The sequence below is a fragment of the Pogoniulus pusillus genome, chromosome 14, assembly GCF_015220805.1.
Source record: "Pogoniulus pusillus isolate bPogPus1 chromosome 14, bPogPus1.pri, whole genome shotgun sequence".
Taxonomy (NCBI): domain Eukaryota; kingdom Metazoa; phylum Chordata; class Aves; order Piciformes; family Lybiidae; genus Pogoniulus; species Pogoniulus pusillus.
In genome coordinates this window covers 10,252,038-10,275,673 of record NC_087277.1, presented here as the reverse complement: position 1 = coordinate 10,275,673, position 23,636 = coordinate 10,252,038, and the positions used below count along the sequence as shown (strand labels likewise).

The window sequence follows — 23,636 nt, the reverse complement described above, 5'->3', positions numbered from 1 at the left end:
TAGGTAATGAGAAACATTAGTAACATCTTTTAGACATAATTACTAGATAGTACATAAGTGAATATAGGAAGTTTACAGTTTGCATTTTTGAAACATTATACTTCCTGTGTCAGCTTTTGGCTCTCAGATTTAGTTTGCATCCTTTCTCGTGCAGTTGCAGTGTATGATAACTGCCTCCTAATGATGGAAATAACTTTTATAGTACATTTTTTATCTATGTGCCCTTTACATTCTTTGAAACCTTGTACCTGATATATTCCATTTGAGGCAAGGATTGTATTGATCCAAGATTTGTACGTTCCAAGGCAAGCAGGTATGCTGCAGTCACTGAGCGAGTGCACACTCAGGTGCAGCAGTTTCTCAAGGAGGGCTGTCTGAGGGAGGAGCTGGTGCTGGACAATATTCCCAAGCTGCTGAATTGCCTGCGAGACTGCAATGTAGCCATCCGCTGGCTAATGCTTCACACTGCAGACACAGGTAAGACTTCATGCTAGATGTTTATTGCAGGACTGTCAGTCCTGATGCTTCATATGAGAGAAGTTCAGTGTGTGCTGCTGTTGAAGTCAGCAGTTTTGATAGATGGCTGAGCTGTTCCCCTATTAAGGTCTCTCTGAGGTCTTTGGCTTAATTCTCATGTGCTAGACACTACTATGAGAAGTCATGACGCTGTTGAACACTACTCTGCAGAAGAAGTCTGGAAACTTTATCTTTCTCTGCTGTAGTACTTAAAGCATTCTGAACATTTTCTACATAGCACCAAAAGTTAAGCAGTAGCCAACTTTTTAGTAATTAACAACAGAAGGTTTTTATTGTATTGGACTGATGAATGATATCTCTGACATGAATTTGGTTCTGTAAACCTACCAGTTTAGACATTCTTTTGGTTGAATGTTTGTGCTGGTTTTAGAGCTTGTTCATATATTACACCTCCATGCATTCTTAGTTGTGGTTTCAGAAATGTTGATCTCAGGACTTCTCAGATATAAAAAATTCACATTTAGCTCGCAGAAGAGTCAAAGAAGGCTGAAGCACCACATAATCATTGCCAGTTTCCTGTCCTAGGGGATAGTTTGTACAAGGGAGAACAAGTGGGAACCTGAATATCACAGCAAAGTGGTATTGTTTTCAAGCTATTAAAAGAAAAAAAGTCTGTTTGCAAAGGTTTGAAAGCTTGGCTGGATCCTGTAACAGTCTTTCCATTTTCAGCTTGTGATCCAAACAACAAACGTCTCCGCCAGATAAAGGATCAGATTCTGACAGACTCAAGGTACAATCCTAGGATCCTTTTCCAGCTGCTTCTGGATACAGCTCAATTTGAATTCATTTTGAAAGAGGTAATGTGCTGCTGCCTTCACCAGCATTTTCCCCTGAATGACAGAACATAGCTGAAGACCTGTATAGTAGTAGTGGTAAATTTACCACACATTCCACTTCAAGATTGTTTTGATATGTCAGTTGTGAGTTTTCTGCAGTAGATTACAAACTGTTGCTTGGAAGGTAGTTTTGCAGTCTCCTCAGTATTAGGCAGTTTTTATTTTTACCCAGGGTGTTTATACTTGTTCAGAATTTTACATGGACAGGTATAATAAAATCCATTGAGAAATCTGGTTTAAATTTTATTTTGCCATACATCTTTACTTCAGGCTTTCTTCTAAAGAAAGATAAAAGCCTATATATGTTGAGGGTAAGCTGCCAAAAAATCTCTTAGGTACTGACCCAGTAGAATATATGACTGTGCTTAACTTCATGTGCATGCGTCTTTGAATTACAAGGAGAGACTGAGGGAGCTGGATCTCTTCAGCTTGAAGAGGAGACTGAGAGGTGATCTCGATCATGTTTGTAAATATGTAGAGAGTGCCAAGAGGATGGAGCCAGGCTCTGCTGGGTGATGCCCGATGACAGGACAAGGGGCAATGGGTAAAAGCTGAGGCATAGGAAGTTTCATGTAAACATGAGCAGGAATTTTTTTCACCGTGAGAGAACACTGTAACAGGCTGCCCAGGGGACTGTGGAGTCTCCCTCTCTGGAGGTAGTCAAAACCCACCTGGGTGCATTTCTGAGTGATCTGGTACAGGAGATCCTGCTCTGACTGAGGTGTTTGACTGGATGATCTTTTGAGGTCCCTTCCGGCCCCTAAGGTTCTGTGATTCTGTGAATTGGGTTTCTCTGCGCAGGCTGAGGTGATTGCAAAGTGTAAGTCAACACTGGAGCAGGGCCTTCTAGAGTTTCTAAGCTGAGAATGTTACCAGATAATTTTTATAAGTGACTGAAAATCATTCTCACAATGGTTTTTAAAATGCAGTTAATTTTTATCACTGTGTGCCCATCACACTGTAAGTCTTAATGGTTTTAATTTTTTATTTACTCTTATGGCAGTCCTGTAGTAATCACTGTTTCCAGTCTTGTATTTCATCTGTTGTAGTATGCCTACTTGGTAGTTAAGTAAACCAAATGTTTCATTCATCCACAGATGTTCAAGCAGATGCTGTCAGAAAAACAAGCTAAATGGGAGAACTACAAAAAAGAGGGATCTGAAAGAATGACTGAGCTCGCTGATGTCTTCTCAGGAGTTAAACCTCTTACTAGAGTGGAGAAAAATGGTAATTATTGAAAACTAAACTCGGGGTGGGGGGAGTATTTTTTAAATGTTATTTTAAACTGATAGTGTATGAAAGTACATGCTGGTAATACTGATAAGAAGGAAAATTTCATGCCCCTCAGAGGTCTCTTACAGGCTGTCTTGTTTAGGGCTCCTATGTGTACTCCATATGTCAGCCTTCTTGAAGTACCTGTTACTTAGTTGGCTGTTTGGTTTTTTGGTTTGTTTTTTTTTTTTACTTAGATATGCCAAGTGAGACTGTGAAATGCCAGTTCACTTTTCCATGGGTAATGGACTTCACATTACTGTCTTCTCTGTACAAAAAGATGCAAAAATCATGCCCACTAAATGTGGGGATGGTTTAACCTTGCCTCATATTCTTTCCTGTAACCTGGAGTTCTGCTGTAGCAGCATTTTTTGAAAAGCTTTTTTCTTTTCTCCTGCCCAGAGTGGTATCTTTCTGGTTCTCCAGTTTCTGCAAGAACTTAAAAGCACTGAATCATTTTTTCCAAATGTTTTACTCTGTCTTTTAAACTCTTTTTTTGTTGCTGTGTGTTTTTTTAATGGCTGTAAGTATCAGAATTGTAAATTCTTTCTCATTTGGTTAGGAATACTGCATAAAGTGTCAATGTAAGGGCAAGGTTTGAGCAATCCAAAACAACAAAACTTAGAATGCAGGCAGTTTTCTCACTTGTTTCCAATGAAAAGCAGAATTGCTCTCACTGGAATATTTCTCTCTGTGTTTTTCAGGTCAGCACATGTGTAGCTAAAACACAGAAACTGCAAATGCTGAGGCAATTAACATTGCAAAACTGTTTATAAAACACGTAAAGAGCCTTTATGGACTTTGTATAGATTCTTTGATGCCTGTTTATGTTGGTAGGGTATTTTTGATGTTACATGTGAAAATCACCTGAGCATTTGCCTCCTTACAAGTCTATATGTTGAAAGAAGAATGCTAGAGAAAGACTGTTTAAATAATCTGCTACATGTTTAGTATTGAACTTTGGTTGTTTTGACTGGCTTTGATGCTTACCATTCGTAGGAATATTCAATTAACAGCTTCTTGTTCTTGCATAGAAAATCTTCAGGCTTGGTTCAGAGAAATCTCCAAGCAAATAATGTCTCTAAACTATGATGATTCCACCGCAGCCGGCAGAAAAACTGTGCAGCTCATACAGGCACTGGAGGAGGTACAACAAAGAAATTTTGAGATGCATGACCTTGTGCTTTTGAAAAACAGCTTTTGGTACAAATGCACTGACTTCTGACAGATGAATTACAAAACAGATCTGCATTTTAACAACTGTTCAAGCCTGCAGATCTCTGCAGTTTTGTATATACAGTCAGCAGGACTTGCTTATAGACCTTTTGATGATAAAATAAGGGGCATGGCATAAAAGAAGTCTTGCCACCTTATCTGAGGATAAGTAAGAGTTTTCAAAGACATGAATTCAGCATTAAAGATTATTTGGGAGTGTTACTCATTTTATTAGAAACCGTGAAGATAAATTCATTGGAACCTAGACAGGATAATTTGAAAAGCAAAGTAAAAGTACCCACACTTGTTATGGATTCATTTCTTCTATTCCCAGGATGTAAAAGAATACCCAGTGTGGTGCTTCACAGTACAGCTGCTCGAGTAACTCAGATTTATTGTTTCATGCACTCTAAAGCAGGCCAGGAATTGTTAAGCATCTTACTGTAGTAATATGCTGAAAAAAATGCATCAGTTTATTGGTTCAATTTGTGTTATTATCCTTAGCAGGGCTTGTGTCATGGACTTTGTTTGTTTCTATATAGGTCCAAGAGTTTCACCAGCTGGAAACTAACCTGCAAGTCTGCCAGTTTCTGGCTGATACACGCAAATTTCTCCATCAGATGATTCGAACTATCAACATTAAAGAAGAGGTCTTGATCACCATGCAGATAGTTGGTGATCTTTCTTATGCTTGGCAGTTAATTGACAGGTATCTAAGCGGGAGCTTTTTCTTCTAAGTTATCATTTGCAAAACCTGTGGGAAATATGATGCATAAATATTATTAATACTACAATCTTTCCAATTTAAAACCAGTCTTGAAGCCTCGTTCTGTGAGTTGTTGAGTATATTTAACCCTAATCAACTTGAAAAATAATTAGCAGTCATCCTTGTCACATTGTGAGCTGCTGGTTAAATGCTACTGTAACTTTTTACTGTCTATTCTGCCCTCAACATAGCAATTCTGTCTCCAGCCTTTAGTCTAGTTAAATGTTCTCCAAAATGCTGGAGTTCCCATTTCAACCGAAAATAAACAAGGAAAGACAAATGTTAGAGAACTTTGCCATGGTGTGATTTTGCTGAGCTGCTGTTTCATTACCCTGGCTGTTAATGCTCCCTGATGTCCTAATCTTTTGTCCCACCGACTCCTTTATCCTATGGGTTTTGTCTATCCAATATCTCTTCAGGCCAAAATCCTCCTATAGTGGAGTTCTTTTTTGATCTCCTGTGCTATTTCTCGATTGCAGTGGTACTGCTTACATATGATTTAGAGCTGAAAATAAGTTTTTTCAGGAGAAGAAGCTGATTTATTGTGTGGTTTTCGTTTTTTCCTACTCCAGCTTTACATCTATCATGCAGGAAAGCATACGAGTCAGTCCATCCATGGTCACTAAACTCAGAGCCACTTTCCTGAAGGTAGGTGTGAACAGCCATGAATGTACTTGAGTACTGCAGGTCAATCAAAGCACTTACCCAATGTAACTTCACAGCCTTAAGACCTAGAAGAGTTAGAACTTCTTTTTGCCAACATTCTGTATCTACATTTCTTAGACTATTGTAAATAAACTGAAAGGTTACTTTTAAAGAACATAAACCCAAATTATGTATGGTTTTTAGTGCAATCAGTTATATTGCTGCTGCTAGGCAAACGAGTCTCATCATCCAACCTTGCTTCATAATGGTTACGTGCTGGAGGTGTTGGTAGCATCCTCTGTGTGTGAATTGGAGGAGGCTGAATGACAGAAATTATGTTGGCTATGCCTTTTGTCTGTTATGATCTGACATGAGCTGAAAACATTTTCTGTAGAAATAAAATGATAAATAGTATGGTGGGGAGTGTAAAATCACAATGAAGTAATACCTCACTCTGCTGATAACACTTGAAAAGTGAGTAAGCAGAATGTAGCATTAGAGACTGTTGGGAATTTTATGACTAACCAATTAGTTTTGGTGCCTTTGTTTTCTCTTAGCAAAACTGGTGTTGTAATACCCTCTTTAAGAACACTGTAATGCTTGCAGTTGTAGGTGAGATCAAGCATGTAATTTATATTAGAGACACAGACACATGAAACTAAAGTGTTAACTTCACTTCTAGCTTGCTTCTGCACTCGACTTGCCTCTTCTCCGCATCAATCAAGCAAACAGTCCTGATCTTCTCAGTGTGTCCCAGTATTATTCTGGCGAGCTGGTTTCCTATGTAAGAAAGGTAGGCATTTGAAGAGGTAGAATTGTCTTGTTCTCTAATGACTTGTTCTTAACTGGGTATTGTTAATTACTGTTCTAATGAGAAGATACCATGGTTGTTTTTTCCTTTCATTTGCAAAGGTTCTACAGATAATTCCAGAGAGCATGTTCACATCTCTCCTCAAAATCATAAAGCTTCAGACTCATGATATTATCGAAGTGCCAACTCGCCTTGATAAGGACAAGCTACGGGATTATGCTCAGCTTGGACCACGATACGAGGTGCAGTTCAAATACAGAATTCTGGATAAGTATACTTTAAAGGTGGCCATCTTCAGCCTAAGTGCAAATAGATACAGCTCCACAGAGTTCCACTTGAACAGTGAGGTTGAATTTGTTGGCTAAGAACTAAAATTGACTTGTGTTACTATGAGTATACCTCAGATTTCCTGAGGACAAGCAAGTAACTTTTGCCTTCTGTTTGTATAAGCTGAGACTTTAGATCTTTGAGAAATAGGGAGGAAAACAAAATATCTTTATAAATGAAGGTAAAGATATTTTTTATTTATTTAGATACTGGGGAGAAAAATACCAAAAATTCACATCTGAAATGCAACTGTCCACATTTGGAATGCTTCTTTGGGAGAGGGTGAAAGAGCGAATAAGGTGGCAGGCAAAAAGCAAAAGACTGGCTTGTCTGAGCAGTCAGCTTAAGAATACTCACCTAACTTAAAACTAGGTGAATATTCAATCAGTGGAAATACTAACGTGGACTTGTTGCTGGAAGCAGGCTTTCTTATGGAATAACTGCTTCAAGCTGTGTCCCCAGCTTGCTCACAGGCTCCAACTTAGAGTTTTGTCTGTGATGTTTTGTACACACATGATAGAGCTGGCTAGGTCTTTCCTCTTGTAATCTCTGTTAACACGTCTGAGAGGTAACTTCCTTCCCTCTGATGGCATACCTATATTGGTCTATTTAAAATAAAGTTTATTGTTGTACTATAGGTGAGCCTAGAGCAAGATGTAAAATTGAAAATGTATTCTTGCAAAGTACTTCAGTCCAAAGTAGGTTGCTACCACTGGGAAAGACATCTGTCTTTTTAGCATAAATCATTTGAATCTATTGAATCGCTTCAATAAACTGTATTTTCTCTTTCCATTAAAGGTTGCAAAGCTAACCCATGCAATTTCTATCTTCACTGAAGGCATCCTCATGATGAAAACTACTTTAGTTGGTATCATCAAGGTAATTTTCTGCTATTGCAGTAAGAAAAAATAATTCCATGGCAGTTAGCAGTTAAGCTACAGATATTTATGGGCATTATGCAAGACCTTGAGGAAAGATAAAAAGAAAGACAAGGAAAATAAAGTTTGTCTACAGCTTTTCAAATGATGATGCCTAACATGGCATTCAGATAAGAGCTGCATTCAAGGTTGTTAAGAACCCACATTCCTCATTGTAAATAAGTTAATCGGCCATAATTGATGCTCTTGGGAGTTATTTTTTTTCCCTACTGGAAAAACAACTGCAAGCTTTTCTGAAGAGCTGTTTCATCCTACAGTAAGATATCTCTTCCCTTCAGGACCAGGAGCAAGTATTCCTAAGAAGTACACACTTCTTAATGTATTCTGGCTTCTTACAATTGTATGTAATTTTCAGTGAGTCATGAACAAAGGTCAAATATGGGAACTACAAATCTTTGCCAACTTAAATGAATTGTTATCTAGCAGAAGTATTCACTTAATCTTTGGACTGGTGGGAGAGGGCATCTGCTAGCTATGCTTTCCAATTCATCTTAAGTACTTCAAAATCCTTCGTAGTACAAACACAATCCTTAGAATTTTTTTTTCATACCTTTCTGCCTTTAAGACAAAAAATGTTTCTTTTACTTAGGTGGACCCAAAACAGTTACTAGAGGATGGCATAAGGAAGGAGCTGGTAAAACGGGTAGCTCTAGCCCTTCACAGGGGACTCATCTTTAATCCCAGAGCCAAGGTTTGCAACAACTTGATTTTCTTCTATTTTTTTAATGTGTCTTGGGTCTGATGGGACTTCTTTCATTATACTGCATTCCAGAAAATAATTTGTCATTTCTGTTCAGATTTCCTCTTTTGTAAAGCACCCATTTAGGCTTCTTAAATGTTATTTGGAATGCCTTTATTTGATACTAAAGTGAGTTAATAAGCTGCTAAGGGTGCATAGAATTCAAAAAGACCTTTTAAGTTCTATTGCCAAATGTCCTATAGATTTGAGATTACAGTTCTATCTTTGTGATGGCTGGTGTTTGAGTCAGATTCTTCAGTCTGTCTTCCATGTCAATCAGTAGTACCACTGAAGCCTTAAATAAGCATTAAAACATAAGGAAATGATACTGAATAGAAGAATTACTTGAGGTATTAACCTTTGATAAATTGCTCAGTGCTTTTCAGTTCTGGTTTGAGCATTGTGAAATCCTCTAGAGGTTGTTGTGCAAAAAGGTATTTAGGAGCCTTATGCCTTTTCTTTATATTCTATGTGTTCACAGCTCTGTTTTTATCTTTTTGCTTTAGTTTTGGTTTTGTTTTTTTTTTCTGTAGCCAAGTGAACTGATGCCCAAACTGAAAGAAATGGCAGCCACAATGGATGGATTCCATCGATCATTTGAATATATCCAGGATTATGTCAACATATATGGTTTGAAAATTTGGCAAGAGGAAGTGTCTCGTATTATTAACTACAACGTGGAGCAGGAGTGCAATAACTTCTTAAGAACAAAGGTTTGAGTCAAAAGTTGGTAAATGCCTTGCCACACTAAATGTGATAATTACTGTGCAAAATGTCTGCCCTCAGCTGCTTCTGAATGATTTCAACATCCCCACTGCATTAGTTGTAGATGAGAAGAGCAAAGTACTCCACCAAGACACTTAAATATCTTCCCAGCAAACAATATCTTTCCTCACTTCCTCAAACGAAAGACAAAATCCTACTGAGTCACAGTAGTCCTCTCTGTATGTATTGTTAGTCATCAAAAGGCAGGCTTAGAAAGACTGCAGTAACTGCCAGTAATTTTTGGGGATATTTCACAAGTGATAAGAGTAAGCAGATCTTAAATTTAGCTACCTGGTGTCTGGTCTTACTGCAGAAAGGAGCAGATAGAATTCTTACCTGAGATGTAGGTAGTGCTCTCAACCTTCACACACCTTTTGCTTGCTCTTAGTCATAGAATCGTAGAATCAACCAGGTTGGAAGAGACCTCCAAGATCATCCAGTCTCAGTCTTCTCTTTGCTTTTTTTTTTCCTGTATTTAGTGTTCTGCTGTGTGTAATTTACCATGTTGATTTGGTGCATTACTTCTAAATTTAACAAAAGGAAGAGAATTTTGAAGTAAAATAAAAACTTGCCACAGTAACACTGCAAATTCATCTAAAACTTTGCTTTTTTTTTTCAGATTCAAGACTGGCAAAGCATATACCAGTCTACCCATATTCCCATACCAAAATTCACACCTGTGGATGAATCTGTAACATTTATTGGTCGGCTTTGTAGAGAAATCCTGAGAATCACAGACCCAAAGTAAGTACTGCATGTCACAAGCCGTATTTTAGTGCCGTGCATTGAATTGCTCCAATTCTACCATGTGCAAAAGAAATACAAATAGTGTTTCCTTAGCTGTTATATCACCTTTGTTGTGTACAACCAAATGTACCTGTACATACCAAAAACTAGTCTGGAAAAGTTCTGATTTGAGTCTGAGAAGGAAAAGAGGAGAAAAAAGAACCAGGGAAGGGTGACAGAACCTTGTGGAGAAAGGTGTAACTACATCACCAGAGAGACTTAGACCATCTTTCTAATCTCTAACCTGAATAAGACAAGTCATCACTCAAATTATCACAGAAACTGTCTGTAGTTTACTCTGAAGTATTTGTTTGTTTATTTTTGCTTCAGAGTCACATGTTACATTGACCAAATGAACACCTGGTATGATATCAAAACGCATCAGGAAGTAACCAACAGTCGTCTCTTCTCAGAGATCCAAGATACTTTAGGTACCTTTGGTCTCAATGGTTTGGACAGGCTGCTGTGTTTCATGATTGTAAAAGAGTTGCAGGTAATTTCTGAACCTCTCAAGGTCACAATGCTTTTGTTGTTCAGTAGCTTCTAGTGAAATAAATCTGCTCATATTTGAAATGGTAAATGGAAACCAAAAGCACTTGAAAAAAGTGTGCTCAAACAATGTACTGATACAATTATGAAAGTTGGTAGTCCTGAATTAATAAATGATGCTGGGTAGCAGGTGGTAAACCTTCTGAATCTGTACACTTTGTGTATACTGACAAGGTGACCTTAGGTCAACTTCTAATTTTCTGTCTAGATATCAACAAAGAATTAGACTCTATGGGTCTGCCATGTTTTAAATAAGGTGTTAAGTCTATGTAATTACTTCCCCCCCCTAATACTTTCATATGAAACTTCTTTTCTGAGAAGAATCTAGTCCTAGCCTGGTTGAAGATTTTAAGGAAAACAAGTATTGATGAAGACAATTCTTCCTCAAAAGTTGAATTAGTATTTGTCTACAATGGTTATTAGCAGATTTCCTCTGATTAGTATGTAGTTGTCCTAGCACTAATTAGCATAACTCAGAAGAACACAAAATCTTACAACAGAATTCCTCAACAACCTGCCTCTGCTGTTAATAGCTGTGGCTTTGGTACTACCAGGATTAAGCAGGAGTATATGTGTGATGATTTAACTTACCAATTTCTTTTACTTAGAACTTCCTCAGTATGTTTCAGAAAACTATATTGCGTGACAGGACAGTGCAGGATACCTTAAAAGCACTTATGAATGCTGTCAGTCCTCTCAAAGGAATTATAGGTAAGTGCTTACTTGTTAAGATGGAAGGAAGGCATTGCCATTGCACACTTGAATGTATTTCTCTTGTTCTTTTTTTTTTAATGCCTCACTCTTTTTGTTTTCCCAGCAAATTCCAACAAGGTTTATTCAGCAGCAATTGCAAAAACTCAGAAGGTCTGGACAGCATATTTAGACTCCATAATGAAAGTAGGTTTATGTGACTTAGTGTTACCCAGAACTCACTCTAGGCTCTTCCATACTTCAATCTGCTTATTTTACAATGGCGTATTATGGTGTTACAGAATTGCAGGTCGGCATATGTGAAGCAGGCCTGAGTCTCTGAGCTTGTTTTTTATAGACAGCTCACACTCCACAAAGTGCTTCACGCTGAGATTCTTACCTAATGGTTTGCCAGAAATGGAGTCTGGCACTAGAGATCAAATCTGGGAAGAGTGAATTAGTGTTCAGTATTGGGAGCTCAGAAAACCTCCACAGTACCCTAGTAATTGTGTTTAAAATGTTGCTGGGCCACTATTTTTTTCAGAGTTTGTTACTGAGGAGGAAAGAAGGGAAGGTTGACTGCAGCCAGCCTCTTTGGCTGCTTTTGTCCTTGCTTTCGTTGATCTAAAGCCTAGGGAGAGGTGGGGAAAACAGCATAAGTATTGTCACTGACCAGTGAAAAACAACCAACTGGACTTTTATACCAGTTATGAGGTATAAGATTGTATCTGTCTGTACTTACTATCATGAGCTGTGTAGAAATATAGAGTGCTGTGACTGCTCTCCTTTGGCTACACCGTGCAGCTGGTGTCTCTCTGTTGTGGCTGCAAGCAGTCTAAATTAGTGCCTGATTATTCCAGTGAAGAAACAGCTCCAGCCACTATGTATGTCTCTGCTTTGGGCAGCCCTACAAAGGCTGCTAGGTGTAACAAAGACTTTGTGTAATCTAATTATACCACAAATTGTTACTCATTAAGTTTTTCTTAGTTTGACTTTGCCTTCAATGTAACACAACACCCTTTGTTTTTTGTTTGTTTCAACAGGTTGGACAGATGCAGATTTTGAGACAACAAATTACCAATGAATTAAATTATTCCTGCAGGTTTGACTCCAAGCATTTGGCTGCTGCTTTGGAAAATCTCAACAAGTAAGCAGCAAAATATGCTGCTAAAGAGCTGGGTGTGTCACTGTGAGAAAATTGTTATCAACTCAGCGAGCCTTGAAACCTCAGCTGTGGGAAAGTGTGGAGTCTGAGTGGCTTCAGACTATATTGTGTGCTTACTGATGGGTATTTGAAGTAAAAAATCAATCACTTGGCAAGTCAGTAGTATGAACGTGCTAGTGAATAGCACAGCTTCTAGTTGCATTTGGTTATACCTGCATTTGAGGTCATATTTGGATGAGAAGAAGGAACATGTTAAAATGTGTGCTGCTGTTGTTTTAAGTACAAAGCACAAATCCAGGCTGAGTGGTGAATGGCTGAGAGCAGCCCTGAGGAAAAGGACCTGGGGGGCTGGGGTGATGAAAAGCTCAACATGATCCTGCAGTGTGAGTGCAGCCCAGACAGCAGCTGTGTGCTGGTCTGCAGCAAGAGAAGTGTGGGCAGCAGGGCAAGGGAGGGAATTCTCCCTCTTTACTCTGCTCTCGTCAGATCCCACCTGGAGTACTGTGTGCAGTTCTGGAGCCCAGTAAGACAAGAAGGACATCAAACTGTTGGAGCAATTCCAGAGGAGGCCACCAAGATGCTGAGAGGGCTGGAGTAGCTCTGCTATGAGGACAGGCTTTGAGAGTTGGGGCCCTTCAGCCTGGAGAAAAGAAAGCTTCGAGAAGACCTTTTAGTGGCCTTCCAGTATCCGAAGGGGACCTACAGGAAGGCTGGGGAGGGACTATTGACAAGGTCTTGTAATGACAGGATGAGGAGTAATGGGTTTAAACTGGAAGAGGGAAGATTTCAACTGGATGCTAAGAAGAAGTTCTTTCCAGTGAGGGTGGTGAACCACTGGAACAAGTTGCCCAGGGAGGCTGTGGATGCTCCCTCCCTGGAGGTGTTCAAGGCCAGGTTGGATGAGGCCTTGAGCAACCTGTTCTAGTGGGAGGTGTCCCTGACTATGATAGAGGGTTGGAACTGGATGATCTTTGAAGTCCCTTCCAATCTAAACCATTCTATGTTTCTATGATAAGTAAATACACCATTTGTAGGAAGATACTCCATAAAAAGGTGGTTTACTCTTGCTTGTAACCATTTACAGATTATTTTTTGTCTGTGAAGTTTCTGCATTCATATGATGTGGCATTAAATAAGTAATTATTTCCCTTTTTAGGGCAATACTGGCTGACATAGAAGCACATTATCAGAACCCATCACTACCTTACCCCAAAGAAGACAACACTCTTTTGTATGAAATCACAGCATATCTGGAGGCAGCTGGCATTCACAATCCCTTAAACAAGGTCAGGTTGCGTTTCATGGCTTGTTACAGTCTGCTGTTCCTATTTTATTTACTATTAACTGAGGGGGAAAAGAATATATGGAAGAACTGTGTTTGTCTTTTTCTTTCCCCCCCCTCAGATCTACATAACAACAAAACGCCTGCCGTATTTTCCCACTGTCAACTTCCTATTTCTCATTTCCCAGTTTCCAAAACTCCAGTACAACAGGAATTTAGGTATTGTATAACTTGGCTATCTTAATCTAACAAAAACCTACATGAAACTATCTGTAGAGGAAACAGTAAGGTCATCTGCATAGAAAGTACTTGATTTCTAACCTTGTCCATCGTGTCCAGGCAGGTTTGTTTATAGTGCTGATGCCAAAAACATTAAAATAGGAAACAGAACCTGAACTCCTGGATTTTCTCATTTGATCCTGTCAGTAGCCATTTGCTATGGAAGAAATGCAGCTGTTACATTACTTTTTAAATGTTTATGTATGGGCAAGCAGAAGGGGAGGCAGAGCAAAAATAATCATAAAGAGTGTATTATATACTTCTCTCTGCTCTAAAGACTATAGCCTGGTTTATGAACATGCAAGAGTGTTTTTTCTGTGCAGGAGTGGTGTGCAAGCGGCCTGCTGATCAAATCGACTGGCTGCCTTTAGTTCTGGGACTCCTTACTTTGTTGAAGCAGTTTCACTCCAGATACACAGAACAATTTCTCGCTCTGATTGGTCAGTTTATTCGTTCAACGATGGAGCAGTGCACAAGGTACCCATGTTTTACTTTTCCTCTAAGTATCACCTCTATGAAGAGAGCTTCAGCAGGTATAATCACTGCTTTTTCAGCATGTTTTTCTAGCAGTGTATATTTGACATGCCAAAATATTTGACTAGATGCAAGATTAAAACACTGTTTCTTTTCCTGATGGAATCCCATGATGTCTAGTGGAAGTGGTGTTACTTGAAGGCTGGCATTTCCATGTCACTTTATCCAATTAACTGATGGTGGTTTAATTTTAGTCAGAAGATACCAGAAATGCCTGCTGATGTAGTGGGTGCCCTCATGTTCCTAGAAGATTACATTCGCTACACAAAGTTACCCAGAAAGGTAAGAGAGAATTCTGTGTCTCTTGTTTGTAGCACTGAGCAAGAGTCCTGCTCAGAGGAGCTCAACCCAGCTTTATGCTGAGGTTAGGTGCCAGCAGTCTGATCACACACATCTGGGCAGGAACATGGCTTCTCCTTCCCTTTCTTTCCCCGTTCTGAAAGCCTGGGCTTGTAGAGACACTTTGTTTTTGGACTAAATGCAGTCTGACTGCATTTCAAGATGATAAATTAGTGACTTGCAGTATTAAAAATAAGTCAGAGTCCCATTTGCTGCAGGCTGTACCTGAGCAGTTCTTGAATAAGCCATTTCCCAGTCAATACAACTAAAAGAGAGAGAGACTCTTCCATGCTCTCTCGTCCTCCCAATTCACAGTGCAATGTAGCAGAAGATCCCTGTCTCAGTCTAGCTCCCACTGTAGCCTGGCACTATATGGAGAAGCAGCAGAGAGGCTGTCGATATTCCTCCAGTCTTACACAATACACCTATGGTCACGGCACATCCTAACAGCCCAGGGCTTACCTTACTTCTCTGACCATGGTCTGCCTTCCTCTCTTGTTTTGTCACCAAGCATGAGCACATCCTAAAGCCAGGGTGGTTCAGGTCAACAGTGTGGTGTGCTTGTTAAGGGACCAACTAATGACGAAACTGCCTAACTGTGCCTGCCTTTTTTGCTCCAGGTTGTTGAAGCGCATGTGCCCAGCTTCATTTTTGATGAATTCAGAACTGTTCTGTGAATATGAAGGACCAAGGACTGAAGACAAGTACAGCTTTTCAGAGCTATGTTTTCGGTGCTTTAAGGCAGTACCTGCAACCATGTCTCTGAAACATAACCATAAGCTCTCAGCTGTATAATTAACTCTCATTTAAGCCTTTGGCATCATCGGCAGTTTGCATCTCATCCAAGCAGCATGCATTTTGTACTGCACATTATCAATGCTGTAATTGTTTAGGTAGGATTCATTTGAGGTTTTCTTCTGAGGAACTGTCTGGAAGGCTGACTTTTCTATCACAAATGAGCAATGATCATTGGAAATAAAGGTGCTGGATAGTTTGATAGGACTTGGTTTTCCCTTTGTAAAGCAGTGCTGACTATGCCCAATTCTTTGTATGTTTAGGAACAGTTTCCAGGCTCCATCACTTTTCCAGGGATTGAGGTGAAGCTGGCTGTCCTTCAGCTTTACTCATCCTCCTCCTTGCTGCTCCTGAAGACAGGAGTGGTTTGCTCTAGTCCAGGCCCCAAGATAACCACCACTGTTCACAGAGAATTTTGAGTGGCCTCATGCAGACACCTACCCACTCTCCCTGCACCCAAGGGTCTATCCTTCCAGCTTCCATGGACTTCTGTATGTCCATGTGGGTTAAATACATTCCCTAGCCTGCTCCTCCTCTGCTGAAAGAATGATTATCTGTGGGATCCAGCACTGCCAAGCATTGTTGCTTCACCTATTCCCAATTTAAACACAGGCTCAGCTTTTGCACAAGTTATCTCCTGCACACAGTGCCAGTGGCTGGCGTGATTGGGAGTACAGCCAGCCCTTCCCCAGCAGGCACAGGGTTGCCCAATGCCCATCTCCTTGCCCATGCAAGAGTTTTGGCGTGTTTGTGCCAGCTAAGCTATAGCATGGACTGCCCTGGCATCATCCTTCTGGCCTCTGCCTCTCCATCTGGGTGTGACAGTTGGACCCACACTGAGTGAGTGGGCAGCACTTTGCTTCAGGCACCCCTGATAAGGAGGCCTGGCTGAAACAGCTCTGCTGTACAAACCAGGAGAGCCACACTAGGACAGATCTTCTCTACACCTAAGGAGTGCAGGCCATAACTGACCAGAGCCTAAAAGTATCAGTCCGAGCTGAGACTAAATGTAACAGCAGATGCACTCCTGCACATACACCAAAGGGGGAGCCTGACTATGAGTCAATCACTTTGTAAAGGTGAGACCACTGTCTCATCACCACATTCAGCAGTCAGTTATTGCTTAACCATAATTTGATTTGACTTTCCTTTGGTCATGAATTAATTACCATCTGATCATCATTTGGTTATTAATAAAATCCTTTTAGTTAACCTTGTAACAATGCCTCCTCTTACTGCACCTCCAGCACCAGAAAAACAAATGCAGACATACAGCAGGAGCAACAGGGAACACAATGGTAGGAGAAAGATGAGACAGGATGAAGGCATCATCCAGCATTAATAACCAGAAGCCTCTGATAGCTAACTCATGTTAGAAAAGCATATTCCTACTTTAACAAGAAAGCAAAGAGTGGCAGAGGAAATTCAGGCTGGTAACATGCTAATTTTCTGCCCTATTTTAATTTATTTTTAAGCTTTTCCTTTAGAAAACTCTAAATGTTCCCAAAACAAATGCAAATATCCTGTCCCCAGCACAGAAGCACAGTTTCCTAGAGTTGGTTAAGAGAAGTTAAAACACACAGAGAACTCTCAATGCCTTAGAGGTTCTGTTATTAATGCAATTCTGTACGACTACCAAGTTTTAGGTGCCCTTCAAGAGTTACACTCGGTCTTGGAGGGAAAATGGATTACAAGGGCCAGCGTAAATTATTGCTGTGACTCAGCAAGCAGAAAAATGAATGTTACTAAGGGAAAACAGGGTTCACAGGCAGACTAGAAAGCCCCAGATCAATACTTGTAATTAGTTTTTGTAGCTGAGTGGCCAAAAAAATATCAGTAGGCATCCTTCCTGTGCCTAGTTCATCCCAGCATGCCTCAGCAGGGAATGTGTCAATGCATTTCTTCTTTAAAATGCTACATCATACCCAAAGTCTCCTCAGACCTAACTCTGAACTCATCTCTGGGATGTATCCACAATGACAGTTAACTGGCATTCCTCCCCAGGAACAATCATCTCATGCTTTATCTAGGTATAAACCACCAGTGCAGGGATTCCCTTTCACTTCACACACTGACCATAAGTGTGCCACAGAAGTCAGTCTGCAATTTATGCCATTTTCTATTACAACGTGGCTCTTTAGACAAAGCCAGAAGTAATTAATGTTTATATTATTGGTGTATGTTTGTAACAGACATCAATTTGCTATGCTCATGGTAATTTCTCATCCTTCCATAATCAAAATAGGTAGAAATCCAAGCTTCCACCTTTCACATTCTGTATTTTTTTTAAAGTAAAACCAAATACAAGATTAAATCAAATTACACACAAATGAAGCAATACCAAATAGTGCTTTCCATCCTCAACTTCTGTCAATCTTTACAATACAAAAATCAAGTATCAGGAAAGGAGGAAAAAAACAACCCAACAACTAAATTCTCATCTTCCAACAAACCCCAGCAGAGCAGGGAGTTGGGGCTGAGCTGCTGTTCTGCACAGAGGGTGCTGGTCACTCCAGGTCACTGCAAACATCCCCCCTGAGATGCCCAGTAGCAGTGGCAAGAGCCTTCCTGTGAGGGGTTCACAACCTACCACTGCCCAAAAGCCAGAGCTGCCACTGCTGCAGCTCACCCAAGAGCCAGCTTCACCAAAAGCTATTTGGTTTCCAATCACAGTGGTGGAAACTGAGAGCAAGCCAGTAGAATGCTTTAAATACAATTTTCAGTTCCCATTCTGGCACAAAAGAAAAGATTCAGTATGTTCAATTTTACCTTTGCACTTGACAGTGGCAGACAGCATGGTCTCAGCACCATGAGCCATTGCTTAACTGGTTAACCAGGCTCATTGGTTGGCATCAGATAAGCACAAGACTAACACCTAGACCTGCCCAGGCACACTTTTTCAGCCTGCCTGTTAACAGGGCATTTGAAACACCTTCCTGTGAAAGGTAACATCAATAACTTGCACCCCCACTCAAGACAGTAACCTCCACCAAGACTCTGGGGAGCCAAAAAAGAAAGCTATATGGGTGCAGGACTCCCCTCTGGCCACACTCCCAGGCACTGCAATGGCTGTACCAGGATAAAAGACTGAAGCCTCACACATCTCAGTGGCTAGATCACACAGGGCTTTTAAGGCTGAGGTTATACACTAGGTTGATGCAAACAGACTCATTTCTGCATGTTTGTGTCTTTTACACCTTTGAATGCTGTGCTTCATTCTGTTTTGCATTTGGCAAATAAGCACTAAGTACCTTCATTTGCTCGTCCAATTATAACCAAATAAAATCAGGATAATCATTCCGGCAGGTATGCTAGTCCTTAAAAGCAAGGACATTTTTAAAGTATGAAGCTCTCCAGAGTATTGCCCCAGGGCAATACTTTAGCAGCATCAGGCAGTGACGACTGGCAGCGCAGTTGTCTGGGAGGAGAAACGCCTCCCTGGAACAGGCTTTAATTGATCTGATTACAAAGATGGCATGTGACAAACACAGGAACTGACAGGTACTGTGCAAGCACAAAGTGGTGGAGCAGAATGATACTGAGTGATGCTGACATGGCCAGACACATGAAAACAAGAGACCTCTGATTTAAATGCCCCAAGCTGGGCTTGCAAATAGCATCTATGTACACTGTTTCCACATGTCCTTCACAGGAGAAAACAGCTCTGAAGAAGATGAAAAGTGCAGATACCAAATACATTACTGAGAGACAGAGTGGCTCTATTTGTCTTCCACAGCAATTAGCAAGCTACTGTGTACAACAGAAAACATACTAAATCAACATCCAGTTTCCACTACCAGGTAGTTACCTGATGTTACCAGGTTACCCTATGGCCATGCCTGAACCACAGCAGTGCCACTTTGCAGTTCACGTTTGACAGAAATGGAGGCAACTGGCACTAAAAACTCAGGTACTGGATCTGATTTCTGCCTGGTATTGGCAGGAGATTGAGACCTTGGAGGAAAACGCAATACAGCAGTACTGACAGCAGTCATTACTCAGAAAGGTTTTCTGGCACTGGTAGCACAAGTGACCTCTGGCAACCTAAGGCAGCCTGTAACAGAAGCTTCTCTCCCCTCCTATTGATTCACACTTGAAAGAGAAAACCTGCCTAGAAAAAGTGATATAGGGCTCAAGGTTAACAGAATCATTTCTGAGCGCTGGAAGTGGCAACAAGAGCTCACGAGAAGATGGAGGTGGGGACATTCAAGGTTTCCTGCACACAAAGGTATCTCATCCCAAATGCTTGAGGACTTCATGTGCCCACAAGAGGATGTGCATCAGAATGCAATCATCACCAAAATGCATTTCAGTCCACCATTTCAATCCACCCTTCAAAAAGCAAAGTAAAAATTAGCCAAGATCAAAGCACATCCACCACATTCTCGAAACAATGATCAATTCCTTACCAGTGCCTCCCTCTGCAGCTTCCTTCAGCAGGTATGAGGACAAAGCACTTGATGAAATGACCACTGTCCTGGCACATCAAACACAGAGGCAGCAAATGCATCCAGTCATAAGGAAGATGGCAAAGCTTCATAACCTGGAGCCTTAATAACAGGGGTTTATTTATGTTGAAATATTGGTGAGGGATATGTTTATGCTCTACTTTCCACAGGAAAAGTATATGACTCATTTGCTGCTGGACTCAGCATTGTGCTCAGGAAGCCCCATGTGGACATTAGGGCCCAGGATCTCACTGCTCACATGTCAGAACCCATTTTGTGACATAGGAACCAGCCTGGCAGAGCACAGCTCACACCCAAACCAGGGTAATCCAATCCACCCAGTGCTGGCAATGATCCCTACTCCATGCCAATCCTCCTCCCCTCCTGAACAGGATACCAGCAAAGGCCCACCACTTCACTCTGCAGGTTCTCTTGATTCTGCCCAAAGCATGACCAGCTCCTGCTCTGCCATACACCAGTTGGTGCAAAGCCTCATTTCATGCAGAGTACTGGGATTTTGCTTTAATCCTTCATTAATATTTTCCAGCATCCCATTTACTTTTTCGACTGCTGCTGCAAACCGAATGGCAGCTTGGAGAGGACCAGTCATGGTGATTCCAGGACACTCCACAGCTAGTTTCCACAATCAGGATTATGTTACTTTGCTTATATCAAGCATGGATTTCAGTTACTACTCAAAATACCCCATCAGCCTTTATACTCAGTGCCTTGATATGGTAGTTCAGAACTAATGCTTTAGCCTAGTTCTTAATTATAAACAAGAAGCAGAATATTCCAGAGACCTTGAGTAGAAAACAGTAAAAGGTAAATAAAATAGGGGATTGGATACAAAAGAAAATAATGTCTATATCACTCCCTTCCCTTGCAGATAAGAATAAAGTTTGATGCATAAACTATTCTTTTTCTTCTCCTTAGGATCACAGGATGTTAGGGGTTGGAAGGGACTTCCAGAGCTCATCAAGTCTGACTCCCCTACCAGAGCAGGACCATAATCTAGTGCAGGTCGCACAGGAGCACATCCAGTCAGGTCTTCAAAGTCTCCAGAGCAGGAGACTCCACAGCCTCTCTGGGGAGCTGTTCCAGTGCTCCGTGACCCTTACGTAAAGTTCCTCCTCATGTTGATATGGAACCTTCTGTGCTGTAGTTTATATCCATTGCCCCTCCTTCTCTCTGCAACTCTGCTTTGCATTACTCCCTTATCTCTTTTCCTGACCTTCTGCTGGCATATTGTGTCTGGGAGAGGAAAGGGTAAAGGGGACAGGAGAAAAGGGCTGCTGGTAGCCCCCTCTGAGCTTGGGGTAGGGAACACAAGGAGGCCCTTGTGTTGTTTCTGAATTATAAATATATGTAAATGTATTTTGTACATATTCATTGCATTTTATACTTCCAGATTTTTGTAAATATAGCTTCATTTTGCTTCCAAACCTTCTGAGCTACTCTGGTGATTTATTTTGGGGGTAATTTCAACCCACCACGCTTGAATAACTTTATCTCAGCAAACTGTCATGATGCTGCTCACAATGCACAGCACAAGAGCTTGCACAGCTTTTTTGGAGCTCCAGAGGGAACAATTTAGGGACTGCTGACACTATTTTCCCATGTAGTAATGTCATGCTGAACAAGCCAGAATTCCAGGATGCAAAATTTATCAACTACCTATATTTACACTGGAGTGAAGGGATTTTGCTTTCGTCCAGAGTACCCAAACTGCTTCCAGAGAGCAACGTGCAGTCACTGCAAGCCAACCATAAAGCACTGTTCTACTGACCCCAAACAATCGTGCATCAACAATGTAGCATTAAATACCCATGTGTAAGTTTTGGAAGAAGGGAGCAGCCTTTGAAGGAGAAAGGGTCACAGGTTCCACATGGGAAACCAGTACAGGCAACATGCTCCATGCACCTTTCCCATTGAGCCTTTCTGCAGTGCTGCAACTGAGGCCTGTGCTGCAGCATGCGTCTGGATGCAAATGCAGAGCAAGGAGAGGAAAACTAGAGTGCTAGAGGGCAGAGAGCAGGTGCACAACATGAGCACGAGGGGTAGAGACAATACAGAAACTGGAATTATCAGGGAGGAAGCAACCTGTTTTAATCACCTCTCCTTTGTTCTTTTTTTCTTTCATATTTCCACAGAGATTTGAAAGCCTTAGTAACAGCACTGAAGTTGCACCTACTTTGGAATAGCTTGATTATAGCCAAAGTCAAGTGTGGCTCTTCAGAACCAAATCACTGTCCAACCAAAACAGAGCTCAGGTGATACAGATGAGGTTCCTTGTTACTGGTTGCTGGTTTTGCCCTGAGTGTACTGCAGATATCAGTGTGCCAGTTCCAAGTGTAAAGTCACCCAAGCGCCACTTAGACATCATTAACAAATGGTCCACACATACAGAAAACAATGCACTCCTCTTCAGTTGCAGAGCAGACTGTTCAAGCCTCCATTCACCCTCTTCTCCAGAGAAGAATGCTTGAGATTTCAAACATCACATTACCACTGACCGAGATGCACAGTCAAGTTATAAATGATGAAATCCAGCAGCCAATCCAGGACTAATTAACCTGTTTCTCTTTGTCTCAGGTGATTAAAGAGAAGGTGGGAGGAAAACCACCACCAAAAGGCACAACTCTGCCTTTTACTTGCTTGCACTGGAGCTAGAGGCACTAAACACACTGCCCAAACAGGTCCACTCCTCACATGAAATCCAGCACCACATACCTGCACTAGCAGGCATTTTGAAGCTGTAACAGAAAACCCTCTCACTGACCCATGTATTTCCTAGTAAAGGGCTTGTTCAAAACAGGCTGCCAGAAACTGAAGACCAAGAACACTTAACACCTCTGTGATACCAACTTCTCAAACATGCTCCAAGGAATGTGACCATTGCATGCATGAACTAACTCCTCACCTGTGAACATGCCTCCAGATCACCAGACTAGCAGAGACACGACTACAGTTTCCTCTTTCCAACCCATCATCAGCAAGTTTTCATACTCCTGCACCATGTCACCAGCTGTGACTTCATTACTATGTACTGCTGCTTCCTTCTGCTCTGTTAGCTGCAGCTGCCACAGGTGCTGGAATGACCACACACACGCGAGGCACATATTGTGTGCTTAGCAAGCACACTGCTGAGGGTACAAGATAGCATTAAATTGTGCCATGTGAAAATTCTTAGAACTAACCTCTTCAGAGTTGCAGATACATTATTTGATGCAACCTTTGAGTTGTCTGTGTGCTGTGATCCTCCGAGGTTCTGAATCATACCTATGACTCACTTTCCTCATCATTGAATACATCCAGTTGGAAGAGACTTCAAAGATCATCCAGCCCTCCCTTTGCTACACACAAATGCAGAAAACGAAAACAAGGACTCTTAGAGACTGTCTGCTGCATACTTTAGGTAGCAATGTTAGAGTCCATTTTATCTATGGCCATTACCCACTCACTGACAGTTTTACTCAAAAAACTGCTTCTTTCATGACTTCCCCTCCTCCCCTCAACCTCCCTGTGTCAAGAAAAACACTGCAGCCAGGCAGTACAGAACACAGCCTGAAATTCTGTCCTGAGACTTCTGTTCAGGGCAAATCACTGCTGTGTGCCACTGACCAGCTGAAGCAGGAGTCCACCCAATGCTATTATCCAAGTCTTTTTACTCCAATTACAAACTGCTATTTTATTTACTCTATTTACTAATTTACTAATTACTCTATTTATTAATTTTACTCTAATTACTAACTGCCATTAGTAATTTTGGTTTAGAAGTCCATACCCTGTGTTGGCCCATGTCCAAATGATCCCAGTTTGTTTGATCCCTCTGCATAAGGCACATAACCATTTAATGAGTTGCTCTTCCTCACAGACACGAGACTTTTCGTTATGCTAATCCTCAAGACACTTAAT

The 23,636-nt window shown here is 41.0% G+C and overlaps 1 protein-coding gene and 1 long non-coding RNA gene across 2 annotated transcripts in view; one reads left to right on the top strand and one right to left on the bottom strand.

Annotated features, from left to right (window-relative positions):
• Positions 1–16,493, top strand: part of WASHC5 (WASH complex subunit 5) — a 24,775-nt gene extending 8,282 nt beyond the window's left edge. The window contains exons 9-29 of the mRNA XM_064154277.1: positions 306–477; positions 1,207–1,334; positions 2,471–2,600; positions 3,680–3,792; positions 4,403–4,569; positions 5,199–5,274; positions 5,954–6,064; positions 6,184–6,324; positions 7,208–7,288; positions 7,937–8,038; positions 8,620–8,799; positions 9,471–9,595; positions 9,968–10,130; positions 10,795–10,897; positions 11,004–11,083; positions 11,920–12,023; positions 13,198–13,327; positions 13,446–13,542; positions 13,926–14,079; positions 14,331–14,418; positions 15,096–16,493. Coding sequence (XP_064010347.1) covers positions 306–477; positions 1,207–1,334; positions 2,471–2,600; positions 3,680–3,792; positions 4,403–4,569; positions 5,199–5,274; positions 5,954–6,064; positions 6,184–6,324; positions 7,208–7,288; positions 7,937–8,038; positions 8,620–8,799; positions 9,471–9,595; positions 9,968–10,130; positions 10,795–10,897; positions 11,004–11,083; positions 11,920–12,023; positions 13,198–13,327; positions 13,446–13,542; positions 13,926–14,079; positions 14,331–14,418; positions 15,096–15,152 — 2,502 coding nt within the window. The 3' untranslated portion in view covers positions 15,153–16,493. The remainder of the gene's footprint in view (positions 1–305; positions 478–1,206; positions 1,335–2,470; positions 2,601–3,679; positions 3,793–4,402; positions 4,570–5,198; positions 5,275–5,953; positions 6,065–6,183; positions 6,325–7,207; positions 7,289–7,936; positions 8,039–8,619; positions 8,800–9,470; positions 9,596–9,967; positions 10,131–10,794; positions 10,898–11,003; positions 11,084–11,919; positions 12,024–13,197; positions 13,328–13,445; positions 13,543–13,925; positions 14,080–14,330; positions 14,419–15,095) is intronic.
• Positions 5,981–23,636, bottom strand: LOC135181261 (uncharacterized). Its single transcript, XR_010304794.1, has 5 exons — positions 23,506–23,636; positions 22,919–23,074; positions 19,680–19,820; positions 9,188–9,375; positions 5,981–6,051 (listed from the first exon to the last, which is right to left on the bottom strand). It is a non-coding gene; the product is annotated as an uncharacterized LOC135181261 (long non-coding RNA).